An 18038-nucleotide genomic window follows, 5' to 3' on the forward strand; every position below is an offset into this window, starting at 1 on the left:
ATGTATCTTCCCCTTACGGAGTAGTACTCTTTCTTCCTCAATATGTTAATCCTTATGCGGCACACAGGCACACACAATCTTTGACACCACAGTTGCATGTTGGGCAAGGCATGGGCTATGAAAGTTATGTATTAAATACCAGGCGTCAATACAAAAGGAAAGCCCCAAACTCCGTGCCCAGAACATTGCTCCCTGCTCCCTGCCCTAGACACTCTACCCTAACGCTTCAATCGCTCGCCTGCTCGCTCGCTTCTCTATCTGCCCGCTAGGTCAACGAGAAACCTCCTCCACAAACGGCAGAAACAAAGCGACAGAACAAACCCACACGGCGCCGCCGAGCTCAGGAGCCGAAGCTGTGAGCTGCTTCCGAGTGCCTGGTTGATGACGCGTGCGGACCTTGTCGTTTCCCTTCTCAAGTTCCTCTCCCAGTCTTTCCTCCTCTTCTGTGGTTTAGGTATTTGTCTGGTTGCCTAGTGCCGCTCTCCGGCACCACCGAGTAAAGCTTGCCCCGGGCCCCAAGCCCCAACGCCGGTGTTAATTCTCAGAGGCCGTACCATATTGAGCATTGAGTGATCATCGGAATCGAAAGTCGTCGGAGTCGTTGTATGGGTGTCTCGAGGTACTTGGGAATGGTTTCATAACGAAGATCAGGGCCCGGTCAGCAGTTTTTGGCCTCGTTTCTGGAAATGTCTCGTGATAGTCCGTCCAGTCATAAAACTTCATGCATGCCGCCAATGCAACGCCGATGCCCGCCATGCCCAGCGTCCCAAGCAGTACCCCATTTCCTATTATCTCCCAGACCGGCTAACAGCACTTCACACCGCTCTCGGACCCGCTCTTATCACCGACATTCACAGCCTGCCCCGCGGCCGCTTGGTCTGGCTTGGAGGTGTCGATGATGCGCTTCTTGATGTCGGCCGCCAGGCTGTAGAAGGCCTTATCAATGTTGGTGTTGGTCTTGGCGGAGACTTCGAGGAACGGGATGCCCAGCTCGTCAGCCAGCTGCTGGCCCCGCTCTGTCGATACAACCCGTTTCTCCTCCCAGTCGCACTTGTTGCCGATCAGGATCTTGTTAACACCCTCCGTAGCGTGCTGCTCAACGTTGGCGAACCACGTCCGAATGTCTGATTTTTTTGGCGCGGTAGTTAGCCATAAGTATCTCCGCTTGTTGCAGGGCGACCAGAGGAGGATAGGAAACCTGCAAGGGGGGTTACGCACTGTTAAATGACCTCTCGTCGGTGACGTCGTAAACCAGCAAAATCCCCATTGCGCCCCGGTAGTATGCCGTCGTGATGGTGCGGAATCGCTCCTGTCCGGCCGTGTCCCAGATCTGAAGTTTCACCCGCTTGCCATCCAGCTCAATCGTCCGGATCTTGAAGTCGATGCCGATGGTCGTGATGAAGGAGGGCGTGAACGAATCCTCGCTGAAACGTAGCAGGCAGCATGACTTGCCCACGCCCGAGTCTCCGATCAGCAGCAGCTTGATCTGTGGGTATCACCGGTATTAGCATGTGTAGCCGCATCTCCCTGGGATGTCCATGTCGCCCGGGACGGTGGCAACCAGACGCTGGACGCGGGCGTATTTACCAAGAAGTCGTAGTTTCTATTGCTCGACATGATGATGGTTGGATGGGGCCGTGCGGGCTTCGAGTCGGTTCACACCGGTAATCAAAGGTGGAAAAAAAAACCAGGTCGATTGTAGAACTTCGGCGAAGCAGATCACGGGCGGAAGGCGCTTGAATGCGTCGACAAGCCTGTCCCAATGGCCAGCAGAAGGCCGGACGTTCAAGGTCGTGACAACGGCGAACTGATCACAACTGCCGAGTTGTCAGTAAAGCCGTTTATAATGGTGCGTGGCTTTGTGCGTCGTCGTCGGTGAATGCGACAGTTGACCAGAAGTTCGGCGATTGTTGTGCGAAAGCAGATGGCAACTGGGCCTAGGATTGGAAGCAACCAGAGAGGATAGCTGGAGGCCAAGAGGCCAGGTTTGGGGATGAGACAAGGACGGGGGAGGTCACCGGGGCCACCGAGGCAGACGCACCTGAGAAGACAGAAGCCTGGAATCCAAGGCCAGGCGCCAGTTCTCGGCAATCACCGCCGTTCTCCGTTTTAAGTTCTCGGAGGCTTGTCTGATAAATCAGATCGAAGAGCGATCAAAGAAATGCAGCCTTTGAGGTTCAAGCTGTCAATTGTGAGCCCCTGATAGTTGCCGAGGAGGTGAGCCGCACAAAGTCGTGTCCGATGCAGAACGATACCGGGGTCTTGGCGTGTGCCTGGGCCCTGCGTTCAGCGAAGCAAGAGAGTTTGAAGTGGCGGGCTTCAGGGGTCCGGTGTTAGTGGATGGCCAGAGCCCCGCTCATTTTGTGCCAAAAATGCGTTCCAGGTAGGTGCGCAACTCCCTGATCTAGTAGTATGGGTACCTAATAAATTCCAAATCGATTTTCCAAATCGATATCTGTAAAAGCTACAGTGCGTCACAAGGCGTCCGGACTTCTGCGATCAAAAGACTAGGGGTGCGACACCTTCATCTCATTTTGACAATGTCCTCAGGGGCAAAAGAGTCAAACGACGTCAATTATTTCACATAGCAATGATCGTGGAAGTCGGTCCATGTGAAGACAAGAAACGTCAACCTGCTGTAGAACAGAGACCCCTTGGTGACTCCATAATTTCTTTGATCATGTGCCTAGAATACGCTGAAAATGCTCCTATATGCCAACCCAGATGCTCCCAGGATGCTCCGCTAGCTAACATGTAGATAATCATCAATCACATTCTCATGTCAGGCCTCTTCCTTCCTATTTCATCTTGCTCAACCACTCGGCGTACGCCCACCGGATCCTCTCCAACGCCTTCATCTGTACCTGAATCCCTTTGAGGTTCGCCAGCTCATCCAAATCCTCTATGAATTCCTTTTCGATGTCACCTGGCAGAACACCATGCGCCAGGCCGCGCAGCACGTGAACCTCACACACCAAGAGGCCGTGGTCACGATAAGATATGATGTTGTTCTGCGAAGTCGTCGCCTCGGACAGGATCCTATCAATCCTCCTCAGCACGCGGACGCTACGCCGGATACGCCGGCCTTGGCGCATGCCCTTGCGGCTGCCAAAGAGCGTCCTGAGGTATTGGAACACACCGATCGAGACTGAAGAGCAATGTTAGGGCGGTGGGGAGGAGAAACGAAGGGGCATAGGGTGAACGCATACCTAAAACACCAGGAGTAAGTCCGACAAAACCAAACACTAACTCCTGGCTCTTCAGCAACGCATCGATGCCGCTGATCGCCACTTCAAGATCGACCTTGGTCTTCTGGACCTGAATGAGCAACGATCGAACCAGGTCGCCTCTTATGGCGCCCACCAAAGGCCGCCGCAGGTCCTTCTCGTACGCCTTAAGGACTGGCGTCACATCTCCCTCCTTGACCTTGGACCGGATCTCGCCGATTTCGAGCTCCGTGATAGATGAGCTACCGACGGCGATATCGGGGTTGTCGATGGCGAACTCCACTACCATCCTCTCGAGGCTGTCGCGGTCGGCCTTGAGGCTGTCCCGGCTCATGATGGCAATCTCACTGTTGGCGTCGTGCCGAATTGTGCCGATGACCTTGCGGACTGGTTCGACGACCCAGTTGAACCAGAAGTCGCGTACGGTCGTGCCGAAGTTGCGGATCCAGTTGATAATGTCGTCTTGCTTGATAACGAGGATGCGGAGGATTGTGGAAGATGAGACGAGGAGGGCAGCAGCCGGGAGCCAATATCTGACCAGCCATGACGGCCGTCCATGCTCGCGGGCGAGGTCTTCGACGGCGGCCCGGTGATTGGGCAGACCTTGTTCCAGCAGCCCGAGCAACCGACGCGCGAGAACAGCGGGTCTTTCGGCTGGATGGGCGTCCTCGGTGTGGACCGAGAGTTCCGGATCCTCTTCGACGCCGGCGAAGACCTTGTCTTCGAATTCAGAGACGGAGAGATCCAGGAAGAGGACAGATTGCAGTATCATGTCCATGAGGGCAACGCTCCGCTCCAGAAGTCCTTTCCATTCGTCACTGTGCGTGTCTTCAGTGATGCCGAAGTTGAGTCCCTCGTCTAGAAGCACGCCCAGTCCGGTGGCGGTTAGTTCCCGCAGTCTTCGTAGTCGTTTCTGCTTGCTGCGGGCCTCTGAGCGGCCGATGTCCACTCGAGAGAGAATCTTGCGTTGTATGTCTGCGATAGACCGCTCGGCGACGCTTTGCCTTACGATACCGTAAAACTGGCGCCAGTGTCTCGACAACGACGGATACAGAGCCTGGAGCCTTCTGGTCTTCCGGCCGGCACCACTTCCATCCGTCTGAGTCGACAACAGGTCGTCCGTCTCAGACGCTTGGGCGGTTAATTCATCCCGGTACAAGCGTTGGAAGCGGTCTACGCTGTCCAAGTAGACCTCTTTCGACCATCTCCACATGCGCAGCGGCGACGTCTGTACGGTGTATGCAAAGCTGTACGGGTACGAAGATAGGACCTCGTCCCAGTACCAGATGTCGTCGCTCAAGGGCACGATCTGGTCAAGGAGGGTGCTCATTAGAAGGCCGTAGGTCTGCACAGTGGCTTTTCCCACCAGGAGCCACTCTACGTCAGTCTCATAGTGGGACTTGGCCTCGAGGTGTTCCACCGAAAGTTCTTCCGCAAGCCCGGACTGCCGCAGTAACCTCTGGATTCGCGCCGACGAGAGATGGGCGCCCGAGACAGATCCGGACGACAGGGCCTTGACGATGCCCAGCAGTTCGTTGAGGCGAGGCGAGGCCAGCGCCGAGGCCGTCGCGCCGTCGACGGTCTGCAGTTCGACATCTTGGTCCTGGGCGTGCGTCAGGGGCACCAGAGAGACGCGGTCTATCCGTGCATCCAGACGGCGGACCTGACTGAAGAGGAGCACATCGGTGTTAACGTTGTTGACCTAATTAATGATCAAAGAGAGATCCCCGGGTAGTACTGACTCGGCCACAATCGACATGGTAGTATGATGCTCCAATCGAGGTTTCGCAACTTTCGAAGTCAACAACCGGGCTGTGCAGACGCGATGAGCGGCAGTCCCGCCCCTGTCTCCAGAGAGGACGCGACAAGGCCCAAGTGGCGAGGTTATTTGCCCGGAACCCGGATGTCCAACAATTGACAGTGACAGGAAATGGGCCGATAGTCCGATCAGGTCATCTAACTCGACCGGATGTTGCAAACACCGAGAGGGGCCAACAGTGGGTGAAATCCGTAGGGGGCAAGTGGCGCTTCCGCTAGGGCCGAGAATTTTGGTTGCTGTGGGTTATCGACAGGGCTCTAGCCGATGAGATCATGCCTGCCGCATCGGAGCCGAGAGAAGCTGCTCTGTTCCGCTGATAAAAATGGCGAAAACGACAGGAAGAACGCAGTTCCGAATCCTGGACTCGGATGATAATGGAGCTTGCTCATAAGCTGAACAGAAAACGGCCTTGCGTTGGAACGCAAGACTTGTGCTATGCTTTCTCTGGCAACCTGATCATGATTTCATAGCCTCCAAAGCTCTAGTTTGCAGCCCCATGCTTCAACGGAATGCTGCTTACTTGCATGCTACAGGTACTCACCAAAACGGTACCTGGGCAAAACAATTTGTCAGTGGGAAACCAGACGAGAACAAAGCTCTTAACCGCCAATCTCGCATTCACAGGATAGTAAGCAGTTAAGATGCCTCTTTGCCGCGTCTGAACCCCAAAAACATATAGCCCATCTTTGCTTCCCCTTGGGAACCGTGCTCGCTTCGTTTTTTGCATATATGGGCCTAAGCGGTTTCTTTAATCTTGGCAGGCACGCGGTAAGATCAGCCCGGATCTTGTGCCGTGTATCAGTTCCACTGATCTTGGGGATCAATGAAAAGGCGTAAACAGTTCCCAACAAGCCCCACTTGGCGTGTTCGGGAGACGGAATACCCTTCAGTGGTGTGGGACGATTCTGGCGCGACTGGCTCGGTGGAGACCGAGATTGCGACCGCCAGTTGATAAAAATCCATTTCACCCCTGACGCTCCTCCTTGTGAATCTCCTTCCATACTCCGTACCACCCTCGCAACCGACTTGTCGACTCGTGAAGTGGTCGTCGTCTTTACTTATCTTCCTAGATAGATTTTGGGTTTCTGCTTGGGGGTCTGCCCTTTTTCTTCTTCACCTACGGCCACCGCTCTTTGCGCAGAGTCGGTATCGGCACCGCAAAAGATGGCGTCGACGATGCTGTAAGTCGCCTCGCCCTCTACAACTACGCGTCGGAGCGACAAATGAGCCTGACCAGCCGCGCACAGGAACACAACCATCGCAGATCTTGGCTCATCGGCTTCCCTGACAACCGTCTTCGAGGAGGTATCCAAGTACAATGTTCACCTGAATATCTTGGAGCGCCTATGGGCCGTATGTGCAGCCCCGATCCCTTGCCACCATTCAAACCACGCTCCTGACGCGTCAATTATAGTCCTGGTATCTCTGGATGCAGAATGACACGATCGCGACGGGTGTCATGAGCTTCATCATGCACGAGCTCGTCTATTTCGGCAGGTCCCTCCCCTGGATCATCATCGATGCGATCCCATACTTCAACAAGTACAAGATTCAGAAGGTCAGTGCGCTGCGAGCTCCAATGCCGTCAACGTAGGCTAACAGCTTCCTAGACCAAGGTTCCAACATGGAAGGAGCAGTTTGAGTGCGCAGCGCTCGTCCTACTGAGCCACTGCACTGTTGAGCTTCCCCAGATCTGGCTCTTCCATCCCATTGCCACCTACTTTGGCCTCGACTATGGCGTCCCGTTCCCGCCTGCCTGGAAGGTTGCCATGCAGATTGCCATCTTTTTTGTCATTGAGGACGCCTGGCACTACTGGTTCCACCGGGCGCTGCACTACGGCCCTCTCTACAAGTCGATTCACAAGCTGCACCACAACTACAGCGCGCCCTTCGGTCTCGCCGCCGAGTATGCCTCCCCGATTGAGGTGATGCTCTTGGGCTTCGGCATCGTCGGCACCCCCATTGTCTGGGTATCGATCACCAGGGACCTGCATCTTTTCACAATGTATATGTGGATCATCCTCCGCCTGTTCCAGGCCATCGATGCCCACTCCGGCTATGACTTCCCCTGGAGTCTGCGCCACTTCCTGCCTTTCTGGGCCGGTGCCGACCACCACGACCTGCACCACGAACGCTTCATTGGCAACTATGCCTCCAGCTTCCGCTGGTGGGACTACTGCCTCGACACCGAGGCTGGCGAAGAGGCGAGCAAGAGGCGTCGCGAGAAGAAGCTCGCCGAGCTCCGGGCCAAGAAGGTGCAATGAATGCTCGGTTTCTTTGACAGAGCGTGCATTGGTGCAGGGCCATGCCGTCCCGAAATCAACTCAGTATGAGCTGGGGTGAGAAACAAATATCCCGCCAGCTGGTCCGCTGCATGATGGAGAGAATCCGACGAGGATTCCTGGAATGGGCAAAGAACACTTGGAAGCAACGCACTTAAGTGGGCCTGACGTCTGTGATGATGAAACGCGAAAAATGGGGACTGCACCACTGCAGAAGGCAGATGGAACGGAACGGCGCTGTCCTGGGAGAGAGCGTTGTTACCCGGAGGTCCCATTAATCCTTAATACTTTACAGCACTCATTTGTACATATGGCATTACACACTATCAAAGCCTTTAATAATACAGAAACCAAAAAGTTGAATTATACCTTGCAGACCCCTCAACCGCCCCCCCCCCCTGTGTACTTTTCACTCAAACCTCAAGCTAACCTTTGAGCTGGCGAGTTGTTTACTTGGTCTTTGGAACACAGCAATCCCCGGCGGAGCCCACCGCCTTGTTGGCAAGACCTGATAGACTGCATGCTTCCCCTAGTTGTAGATGCTGCTGCTCCGGCTGCACGGGGACCACTTCGCCAAAGTCCGTGGCGAGCTTATCGCAAATCGTCGCTAGTTCAATGTCCTTTTCCGAGAGACCCTTGGGGTGATGCGTTGTCCAGCGGATGAATGTGGTGTTGAACACCTATGCAACGATGAACTGGTTAATGGGGACCAATAATAAATTTTTTGAAACGTAGACAGAGCAGAGGGCTCGTTTATGATGGGAAGGGGGGGGGGTTGGGGGAGAGGGACGGTTGTTCAAGGGGGTAGGTTATTGCATACATTGGACCACTCGGGGTGATGGTTCTTGAGCTTGCACTGGAGGGACACGGCTGTCATGAAATCCTGGAGACACGGTCAGCCAGCCGATGATCTCTTCTTACCCGGTCGTCGCGTTCGGGGCGGGTACAGCAAACTCACCCATGTCTTGGCGAACGTCTTGAACTTGAACTCGCGCTCGAGAGCCTGCCCTCCCATGGCCAGAGCCCACCGGCCCCCGTTCGCCACGAGGAGCGGGGACAGGAAGGTCTCCAGCGCCTCGGGGTCCGAGTCGGCCGTGAACTGGGGCTGCTGATTACTGCTGCTGCTGCTGCTGCTGCTGCTGCTGTTGCTATTGTCGTTATTGTTGCTGCTGCTGTTGCTATTGCTGCTCATCATGGCGGATTTGGCGGCCGTCGTGGCACTGAGATGTCGCACGAAGGGATGATGAGCAATATGATGTTTTGCTGTGCTGGCTGCCCGCTGAGAGACGGAAATGACAAGGCTGGAGGCTGGTCTCGGTTGCTTCCTTAGACGCAGTAACGATCCCGTCTTCGGGCGAATCAATGGACGCATTGCCGGCGTTGGTGGTCAGAAGAGTCGATGATGGGCTAAGGTTTGTGATGGGGGCATGGCTTGAAGAAGGGATTACGGTACGGTACGAAGCTCTGACAATTGTATTCCATACGTCTGAGCGTTCGGTACTGTAAGTTTGCGTTCATTGCCAAGTACGGAGAGTGTATTGTTACAAGCGGGTTAACTGGCATGTGCATGAATCGAAGCCGCTATGCCGGGAAGCTACCAGCTCGCCCCTCTACGTATTGATGCAGCATATTTCCAGAGGCAGACAATATATCGATCAATCATTGTCGGCCAGCCCTCCCGATTCGAAGAGGGACCGAGGCAATGCCCTCGACGGCAGATCTTGAAGGACACCTCGCAGATTCATTTCATGCTCGTGGTATTGCTCGTGGTAATGAACCATCCGGCAAAAGAAAAAAAAGGTGCGAAGCAAGCTATAGGATACATCTACAGAGTATAAGTATGTGTATGAAATATTCTGTATTTGCCCATGTAAACAAGCGGCGATCGACCTGCCGTGCCGCCCCTGATGTGTTGACTCTATGCTTCGAAAACGGTCTTGTTAGGCAGTCTGGGCTGCCATTGTCCTCGGGACTTGTGTCAGTATATGATCATGCTCTGATGGCCAAAGGGTTAGGATTTTTTTTATTTTTTTTGCGCAAATATGCGGCGACTTTGGTTAAGCAAGCTGGTCAGAGTCGAGACGTCGTCGTCGCCTCGAGAGTGAAGTTACGAATCACTGTATCAAAGCAGATCATGTCGGCCTGAATAGCAATGTTTAGTCTCTTTATCCATTAATCAAGCGAACCCCCAAACCTTGCGCAATCTTCTGCTGAGTGAGCGGGCAGAGGACTGCACCCAGACCGCACGTGCCACTTTCGGCGCTCGGAAAAACTGGGCGCTTACGCCAAGCCCATAACCCCGACAAGATCCTCAGTCCCACCCCGAGACAAACGCCCGAGAGCAACTCCATCGCGATTTCGATTGCTGACAAAGCATATCGTTTTGACATTCCAACCACCTGTCGACCGGGGTCTCAGTGAGCCTTTCTGGACAAGGCGGCTGATTGGGGCTTTCCGATTACTATTTCAGCTATATCTCGGTCGCCACTCCGTCGCCACTCCGTCGCCTTCTGCACCTCTCGAGTACCAGGGTCGCAGACCGTAGGACCACAACCGTACTCCGTACATATGCGGTTAATCGTAAGGGCCGGAGTCCACACACGATTGATCAGTCTCGCAAGACCCGAGAACAGCGCGAATACGGAGCGGTAGAGCACTGCCGGAGCGAACCGTAAAAGAAAGCGTCCCGTTGCTTTGTGCCTGAAGCCAGCCACTCAGATTATCTCAGTCGTCAGTTTTTTTTACCCGAACAAGGTTGCGTGGCCGACCCAACTCGATTCCGATGGGATAATCTCGGAAAGCGGTGCTGACATAACTCACTCGGTACAAGCCTGGTGACCTCGATGCAGGCTTAGAGCATCATAAAGAAGGGCCGACCCCACGTTTCCTTACATAATTGTCAGCCAAGCCTCTCTTCGATATCTCGACGTTTGCGACTGGTTCGCGTTGCTGAGTCAGGACAAGTGGTTTATTAACACCATGTCGACCAACAACGCCAGCACTGGTAAGTGGTCAATTTTCCATTTTCGATCCTTGCAAGCCCCCGGTCGATGCGGTCTGCACGGCTACGCTTTTCCCTCTTGGCACCACTTTTACCCCCATCGCTGGTGACCATCCATGGCGCTCGTCGAAGTATCGCGCGCGCAACGAGGCCATCACCAGAGGACTCGAGGGAGACATATTGTGATCATGCTTCTCTCGCTGCTGCCTGCCCGGGCAGTTATTGCCGCGGCACTATAACGGGTACAGACGAGAGCGAATGGGCGATCTCTGCAGCGACCAAAAGGGCGGGAGACTTCAGTAGGCTGCGAGCGGTCCTCTGGGTAACCGATCTGGACGGACCCTCCATCACCTCACTCAGCCATCATCTCGTCCACCTTAATGCTTTTCCTCAACCCAAGGCATTCGCCGCGCTATTTTCTTTCCTTTCTCTCCCCCCTTTTCTCTTTTGCATTCCTCTTATGGCGATACCAATCTCCTGTACTTCTGTCATCACGCATTCCTCCTCATTCCCGCCTGTGTACAGAATAAATACACTGTACAAAACAATACATGCGGCTTGCCCGTCCCTGTTTTGACGTTCTTCCCCCAAGAACCCGGGCTCTCCGTCAACCCGGGTCGTCATACGCGAAGTCGGACCCGCTCTTTTCTCCGTCCATCCACGGCACCGCGAACGCATGAGCCTGGCAAGTGCTGGGTACAAGAACAGCTGCGTCCCATCCCTGGCCCCGCCCGACGTCTTCCTTACCTAATTCCCCGCGTTTACCGATTAGGTCTCGCGCACCACGTCGCGGCATTGCTGTAAGTCGCCCCGAGATGGGAACAACTGCCAGCGCCCGTTGTTTCCTTCCCCCATTGCTCCTGTCATAGGCCTTCCCTCCTCAATCAGACCTATACCGGAACAATGGGCTCTCAAGTGATATCAGCAATTCGACTATTCCTTTTTTTCGCGAAGGGGTCTGAGCGGTGCCGTTGTCCAAGACTCCGAGAACTATGTTAGGAAGTCGATGGATTTATAATCTGTCCAACCCCGGTCCCCCAGAGACCCATCCAGCTGCATGGTTTCCGCCTCTTCTTTCCTCCTTTGCATCCAAACTCCCTTGAATCTCAGCCCCTGCCGTTCTGGGCTCTGAGCTGCAAGCCAGGTCTTGCTCTCAATTACCACTTCACAATTACCTAAGGGCGACAGTGCCCCGTCTCTAATTTTACACCCTCCCCCACTTTCCCTTCCTCTTCCCCCACCACCGCCACCACCACTGCCTCCACCATTTCGGGCATATCAATTTATTTATTGATTACCTCACAGTCGTTGCCATGCTGACTGGCCTTCCGGTTCAGAGTTAAGTGCTCGCGAGCAACCTGCGGCGGCCGTACCAGCAGCTTCCGCTCCTACGGTGGAACACTCTGTTTACGCGCCACCACATCCTAACTTTGCCAGCCACTTACAACCGGCATCCGAGGGGGCCGGGGCCAAGAGCGAACCTGGTCCACCTACACTACCGCACGGGTACAACCATCAACAACAACTTCCACAAGGAGAGGCTCACATTCACCCTGAACTGCGATCTAGCCACGAGCCACCACCGACAACTCCAGTCTACGCTCCTCCCATCCCCAACATGATCCCGCAAGCCGCTGGAGTGCCGCATGCCAACCAAGCGGTACCTATGCCTGGCCAGCCTGTGGCTGTCGCCCCAGCCGTGGGGCCAACAGAGACCGGAGAGACCCCTACCGATGGGAGGAAAGCCAAGCGGGAGTTGTCCCAGTCTAAGCGTGCTGCACAAAACCGTGCCGCCCAGGTCGGTAAAAAACAAAAACCCCCTATACTTACATAAAAAATGCTGACGAAGCAATGCGATAATGCAGAGGGCATTCCGCCAACGGAAAGAAGGATACATCAAAAAGCTCGAGCAGCAGGTTCGGGAGTATGGCGAAATGGAAAACACATTCAAGGCGGTCCAGGCCGAAAACTATGCGCTGCGAGAATATGTCCTCCGCCTGCAGTCCAGACTACTAGACACCCAGGGCGAGTACCCCCAGCCGCCGCCCGGACTCAACCTTGCACACCCCAACGCTCAGACGCAACCGCCCCACGTCAGCCCCGAGGTTCCCCAGCCCGCGGCGACGGCTGCTCCGGCTGCCGCGGGTGCCAACCAGGTCGAAGTAGCTGCGCAGGCTGTCGCTGGCCTAACTAGGAGCGAGCATCTCGGTGACCGGGACCCTTACCCACCGCCGGTCCGTAGCGAAGACGACAGGACGGCCGAGGAAATCACGCGGCAGCTACAGGCCGACAGCGGACCGGACGGGTTGCCCGCCGCCACCATGTAGGACATGTGCTCTCTAGGATGGCCACCGCAGTGAACGGTCGCCCGTTATACGCGACCCTCTCTTTTCCCGACGGCTTGCACGGGGCGTTGTTCTTCGACGGCTCGCCGATGCCAAAAAATCAGTCCGCCGGAGCTACGTCGCCTCACTCCACCTCCCTTTTTTTTCATCTTTTGTTATTTTGTGTCGTCTTGGGCGTTTGATAACTGCGTTAGCGGAACGGAACGAGTAGCGGCCGGAGGTGCCCGTTGCCGCGCTCCCTGGCACGTGTTTGATGTATTCTAGGTGGCTATCCTCGTCGGTTTGTTTTGGTGCAAGGTCTTGGCAGATGAGAAGGTTGAAATGCGCAACACTGTTTCGTTGTATGTCCATGCCAATAGCGGTTTCGGATGGCCGGTAATCCGAGCTGGAACGATCGCGATATGGGTGCTTTGTATCGGCTCGAGGCCGTATCTTTCTTACGCCTTTGGGGCCCTGCATGTTTGGTAGTGTGGAACGTGCACTGTGGCTCTTGGGGTCGCTCATCAGAGAGCCCAACCCTGGGCGAGACCTAAAATGATCTCTCTCTTTCTCTCTCTTTGAGGGTTTAGCAATGGGCATGGATCCAGAAGTGTCCCTCTTCCTTCACGAAACCAGCGGGAAAGCATACTATAGACCGCGACGGTGTTGGAATATTTTTTAGATTCATCAGCAAGGTGTATTTGTTGGCTTGTATTGAAGACGTGGCAGCACTCGAAGCCAGACGAACATTTTCACCGTTCCCAATCCAGCCATTCCTTTTAAAAACTCCCCCGTATTCCCAAGTGCATCTGTTTATACTAGAAGTGTCTGGTAGGTAGGTGCATACCTAGTTACGACCGGAACTATGAACCACACCGCAGAACCCATGGGACGTGGATCCCCCCCCAACGCCTAACGTCGGACAACCATCGTCAATTCTTCCTGCCTAGGTAGCTTGTTGTTTCTTCTTCAAGCAAAGGCGTTCCCTAGATCATGTTCCTAAACCAAAGCCGAGACCGGTCAGCATATACACAGTGCGATTGATTTGAAAGAAACAAAGCAAAGAGAGAGAGAGAGAGAGAGAGAACATGAGAGAAGGCAAGAAGAAGAAAAAGAAGAAGAAGGGAACGAGTCCCAACCCAAAAAAAAAACTAACCTTGAAATACTCGGGCCCCTTCTCGAGCCACTCCTCCTTGGTGACCCTCGCCCTCTTGGCGTCGTCGGTGCAGGCCCAGCCGGCGGCGCCCTTCCAGGCGTCGAGGGTGGCGTCGGCGGCCCTGCGGATGACGAGGGGTGCGCCGGCGGGCAGGAGGGCGGTGAGGCCGCGGCGGAGGCGCTCGTCAAAGTTCTCGAAGAGGGTGTTGCCGCCGGTGAGGAAGACGTCGCGGAGGAAGTGGTCGCGGTCGAGGCCGGCGATGGCGGGGAGGCGCTGGGTGAGGATGTCGCCGGCGATCTCGACGATGCCGGCCTGGTCGACGCCGGCGATGGCGGCCGGCTGGAAGAGGACCTCGGGGACGCGGATGCGCTCGACGTTGAGGTGCAGCCGGTGCGTCTCGGCCGGGGAGGAGGGGTCGAAGGGGCGGGGCCCGTAGCGGAAGGCGTGCAGGAGCGACTTGGACCAGTCCTTTTGCGCGTCGAGCGTCTGGTCGTAGTCGAACGTCTTGTCGTACTTGAGCAGGTCGGCCTCGATGGCGCGCACGGCGGCCTCGAGGTCCTCGTCGCCGCCCTCGCCGTCCTCGTCGTCGCTGTCGCCCCGGTTGGCGCCGATGGCGACGCTGCGGTACACGCCCCAGTCGGCGTCGTCGGCGCCGAAGTCGTCGTCGTCGCCCCCGCGGCGGCGCTTGCGCCCGCCCGAGGCGCCGGCCGGCGCGTCCGAGGCCAGGTTGGCAATGTTCTTCATGCGGATCTGGCTGGCGAGCGACTTGCGGTTGCCGAGGTCGGCCTTGAGCCGCTCGCGCTCCTTGATCTGGGCGAGCTTGGCGAGGCGCGCCTGGCGCTTCTCCTCGAGCCAGCCCTCGAGGTCGCTGACGCGGCGCTCCTCGTCGAGCCTCGCCGCCTCGGCGATCCGGGCCTTCTCGGCCTCCTTCTCGGCCTTGGCGCGGGCCCGGGCTTCGTGGTTCGACTTGAGGAGGCGCTGCTGGCGCTTCTGCTTCAGCCCGGCCTCGTCGAGCTGGTCGTCGGGCACGTCGAGGAGGCTGAAGTCGGGCGCTTCTTCCTCCTCCGGCTCGCCGAGGTCCTTTGTCCGCGCTTTCCTGATGGATTTCTCGAGATCTCGGATCACCCGCTCCAGCGCGGCCTCGTCCTTGACCTCGGCCTCGTCCAGCAGCCGCCTGGCCTCCTTCTTGGTCTGCTCGGCGATCCGACGCTGGACGTCCTTGTAGTATTCGAGCTCCTGCTCCTTCTTCATCAACCTCTCGAGGCGCATCTTGGCGGCCTGCTCCTGGAGCCTCCGGCCGCTCTCCTTCTTCCTCTCGGCGATCCGGGCCAGCTCCTCTTCCGTCTTTTGCACAACCACCTCCTCCGTATAAGGGTATTGAATGATGCGCTCCCTGTCCTCGAGCCCGGTCCAGTCCAAGTAGTGCGCCAGTTCTTGGTCGTAGTCTAGTGATACGTAGCAGAAGTCGCGAACCATGTGTTCGGCCTGTGAAGAGTTGATCTTTCCGGGGAACCCGGTGTAGTACTTGAGCCTGACGAGCTTCTGTAGATATTCGGCGGCGTGCCAGCCGCCCCAGTTGAGCCGTATCGCCTGGTTGAGCATGGGCTTTTGGTTGTAGACAGGGATCACATGTGTCGCGCTGTATGATGAGGAGATCACGAGGCCGGTCCTGCCTTGGTTGTGGCGATATGAGAATAACGAGTCGATTCCGTAGACGACGCTGGGTGCGTTGTAGCACTCAAATAGCATCTCGCTCATTGCTTTTTTTTTTTTCAGGGTCAGCAAGTGGCACGACTCGGAGCCGGTCCGGGAAGGGATCATCTAGGCTCACTCTTTCGCGAGTATGGAAGATTGGCGACGGCTTCCGTCATGACGATGGGCATGTCGATGCCCCCCTCGACACCATTCATGCCGAGCTTGATGAAGACGTGGTCGAGGACGTGCTCCATGACGTCCCAGTTGCTCACGATGCCCGTGCCGGCCTCGAAGGCGTTTCTGATGTGTCCTCGCGCGGCAGTGTCGGCGTAGCAGTCGTGGCCGGCGAAGGAAAAGGTCTTGCCCGCCTTGCGGTCTCGGTATTTGGACATGATGGGGGGTATTGCGAGTCGAGGCTTGGTCTCGAACGACCAGCCTGCGCGAACAGTTGAGGAGCCTATCCACGGCGGGAAACGTGCGTTAGGTCAGGCTCGGCTTTGAAGTCTTGCGAGACTGAAGGGCGCTGCTCACCATTGTCAATGACAATCGCAGCCTGTCCTTCTGGCTGCGCCAGAGCGCGTTCCCTGCCGTCTATTTGTGGCGGAAGGTATTTCTCAAACCTGGCTTCTTTGACCGGATACAATGTCGGCGGGGGCAGGTTCTTCCAAGCCTCCCTTCGGCTGCTGACCGAATCCCCCGTTGCGGAGGGCGCCATGGCTCAATCGATCTCTGGAATCGCAATCGCAATCGCAATCGCAATCGCAATCGTCTGCTTGGAGCAGCTCGGTTCGGAATGAGATTGGGGCAAAGGTCTCAATGAGAGAGGTTCAGATGGCGATCGTCGATGGTCGCATGTTGCGCAATGTCGATTATGGGTGTCTAGCTCGGGGATTGCTCGCGGTCGCGTGGGTAGAAGTGAAACGTCAGGCACTGCGCGAGAGTCGCCGCTCTCGAGCTTGCCGTTGGTGTGCACTGGGACTTGGAAGCTTACTACGTACGGAAATACACTAGGATCGCGTCCTGCGGCTTGGCCAAGAGTTAAGTCGACGTAGGTTTACTGTGTGGAACATTTGGCATGCTTGTAAATGGCTAAGGTACGGCGCGTGTATGTAGTGTATGTACTGTACGGATTACAGTACGTACCTCATATTAGCTGTGTAAGACAGACAATTGGTCGCGCGGGAGCTGGTGATCCGGGCCAGTAATTGGTGAGCTGATGAGTTAGTGTACTGTAATCCGTATGGATTAGTTACTCCGTCCTTCAACGCAGCACATTGCCGTCCACTGCTGCCCATTTATGGTATTCAGATTTGCGACTATGCCTATCAACCAGGTAAAAAGAAAATGAAGTAAAAGGCAAGGTAACTTCGAGCAGTTTTCTCGTCGTCCGCTCATTCAAGAATCCCCCGGTTTGGTATCGCCTTGGCCTGTTTTCTGTTTGGCAAGAGCTTCGGCCAAGTTGTAGCTCGCGCGGGTCTTTCCCAGTTCCAATACTCCTGCCCCAAGGCCACCATCTCTTTCCGCAGCACAAACGGGATACGTCGCGTCTCCGTCCCGGTGACGTCGGGGTGCTTCTCCCAACTCATCTTCAACACTGGTTCCACGTCCTGCTCCTCATGCGGGACTTCGCGGAAATGCTCGTCCAGCGTGATGATCTCGTAGAGGGTGAAGATGACGCCCTTGATGTCGTTGTGGTGTGGTGTGTAGTCCTTCCCGATCATGACGGCATAGTTGAAGTCGAAAATGCGGAGGTTATCCTTCTCGTTGATCACCAGGTTCCGTGCCGCGATGTCTTGATGCGTCACCCCGTACCGGAAGTTGAGGTCGTCGACTACCGAGATGAGTTGGCGGAAACCACCGGAGCTGGAAGGGCCTCGTGGTGGCGTTGTTGTCCAGGAGGGTGCCGCCGCGGACGTATTGCGAAGTGAACCCAACAACTCCTCCGCTGACGGGGTCAAGGACAACCGAGTCAAACGGGGCCATCCGGGTCTAAGAAGCGAAGACCGAAGACACCATCGCCCAGTTGGTCGATGTGCTTCTGGAGCTTGGCCAGACAGATTTCCTCGGTTCCCTCGACGTCTTCGACGGGAAACGGGTTTGCATATGTTGTGACCGAGAAGGTCTTTCTCTCATCGAAGTCGGTGAACTGCCAGGTATACGGCCCGCCCGTGAGCAACGCGCCGGATCCTGCCCAGAGCCGATCCCCGGGATCGATCATTGTGTGAGAGACGGTGTAGAGGAACGAACTGTCACGATTGACCACGCAATGCAGGAAGATGTAGAGGGACGAGGCTTTACCGCCTCCCTTTTTACCAGGATGAGATAACCACCCGATTTCTCTCAAGGTTGGACTCGACGTCAACGAGGCGCTCACCATTCCAGAGGCGCTCGGTTTCGAGTAATCAATGTTAAAATGCCAAAGAAGCTTAACACCAACCCTTCGTTCTCGCTGATAGCAGTCTGAAAATTCGGGGACGAGGAGGTCGACGAAGAAGTAGCTGAACCTTCCCACTTGAGGAAGAGCCTGACAGGGG

The 18038-nt window shown here is 55.9% G+C and overlaps 7 protein-coding genes across 7 annotated transcripts; 2 read left to right on the forward strand and 5 right to left on the reverse strand.

Moving 5' to 3' along the window:
• Positions 1-82: 82 nt before the first annotated feature.
• On the reverse strand, positions 83-2222 carry MYCTH_2314205 (uncharacterized protein). The gene is made up of 4 exons (XM_003660532.1): positions 2042-2222; positions 1588-1817; positions 1219-1486; positions 83-1124 (listed from the first exon to the last, which is right to left on the reverse strand). The coding sequence occupies exons 2-4, from the start codon at positions 1615-1617 to the stop codon at positions 805-807; spliced, it is 618 nt and encodes a 205-aa protein (XP_003660580.1). The 5' UTR covers positions 1618-1817; positions 2042-2222; the 3' UTR covers positions 83-804.
• Positions 2223-2798: 576 nt separating this feature from the next.
• On the reverse strand, positions 2799-4986 carry MYCTH_97642 (uncharacterized protein; the record flags this gene model as incomplete). Its single annotated transcript, XM_003660533.1, has 3 exons — positions 2799-3148; positions 3210-4894; positions 4970-4986. 3 exons carry the CDS (start codon positions 4984-4986, stop codon positions 2799-2801), a joined length of 2052 nt encoding a protein of 683 aa, XP_003660581.1.
• A 1070-nt stretch (positions 4987-6056) lies between these two features.
• Positions 6057-7713, forward strand: MYCTH_109638 (methylsterol monooxygenase). The gene is made up of 4 exons (XM_003660534.1): positions 6057-6227; positions 6294-6399; positions 6461-6604; positions 6657-7713. Exons 1-4 carry the CDS (start codon positions 6211-6213, stop codon positions 7308-7310), a joined length of 921 nt encoding a protein of 306 aa, XP_003660582.1. The 5' UTR covers positions 6057-6210; the 3' UTR covers positions 7311-7713.
• Positions 7714-8098: 385 nt separating this feature from the next.
• Positions 8099-8813, reverse strand: MYCTH_2299056 (uncharacterized protein). Its single transcript, XM_003660535.1, has 2 exons — positions 8287-8813; positions 8099-8211 (listed from the first exon to the last, which is right to left on the reverse strand). The coding sequence occupies exons 1-2, from the start codon at positions 8521-8523 to the stop codon at positions 8125-8127; spliced, it is 324 nt and encodes a 107-aa protein (XP_003660583.1). The 5' UTR covers positions 8524-8813; the 3' UTR covers positions 8099-8124.
• Positions 8814-11364: 2551 nt separating this feature from the next.
• MYCTH_2299061 (uncharacterized protein) lies at positions 11365-12722 on the forward strand. Its single transcript, XM_003660536.1, has 4 exons — positions 11365-11384; positions 11667-11835; positions 11899-12127; positions 12195-12722. Exons 3-4 carry the CDS (start codon positions 11996-11998, stop codon positions 12654-12656), a joined length of 594 nt encoding a protein of 197 aa, XP_003660584.1. The 5' UTR covers positions 11365-11384; positions 11667-11835; positions 11899-11995; the 3' UTR covers positions 12657-12722.
• Positions 12723-13305: 583 nt separating this feature from the next.
• Positions 13306-16495, reverse strand: MYCTH_2299064 (ARP5-like protein). The gene is made up of 4 exons (XM_003660537.1): positions 16036-16495; positions 15641-15961; positions 13810-15569; positions 13306-13652 (listed from the first exon to the last, which is right to left on the reverse strand). The coding sequence occupies exons 2-4, from the start codon at positions 15894-15896 to the stop codon at positions 13623-13625; spliced, it is 2046 nt and encodes a 681-aa protein (XP_003660585.1). The 5' UTR covers positions 15897-15961; positions 16036-16495; the 3' UTR covers positions 13306-13622.
• A 975-nt stretch (positions 16496-17470) lies between these two features.
• On the reverse strand, positions 17471-17935 carry MYCTH_2299066 (uncharacterized protein; the record flags this gene model as incomplete). Its single annotated transcript, XM_003660538.1, has 1 exon — positions 17471-17935. Exon 1 carries the CDS (start codon positions 17879-17881, stop codon positions 17474-17476), a length of 408 nt encoding a protein of 135 aa, XP_003660586.1. The 5' UTR covers positions 17882-17935.
• Positions 17936-18038: the final 103 nt, after the last annotated feature.

The sequence above is a fragment of the Thermothelomyces thermophilus genome, chromosome 1 (assembly GCF_000226095.1).
Source record: "Thermothelomyces thermophilus ATCC 42464 chromosome 1, complete sequence".
Classification (NCBI taxonomy): Eukaryota; Fungi; Ascomycota; class Sordariomycetes; order Sordariales; family Chaetomiaceae; genus Thermothelomyces; species Thermothelomyces thermophilus.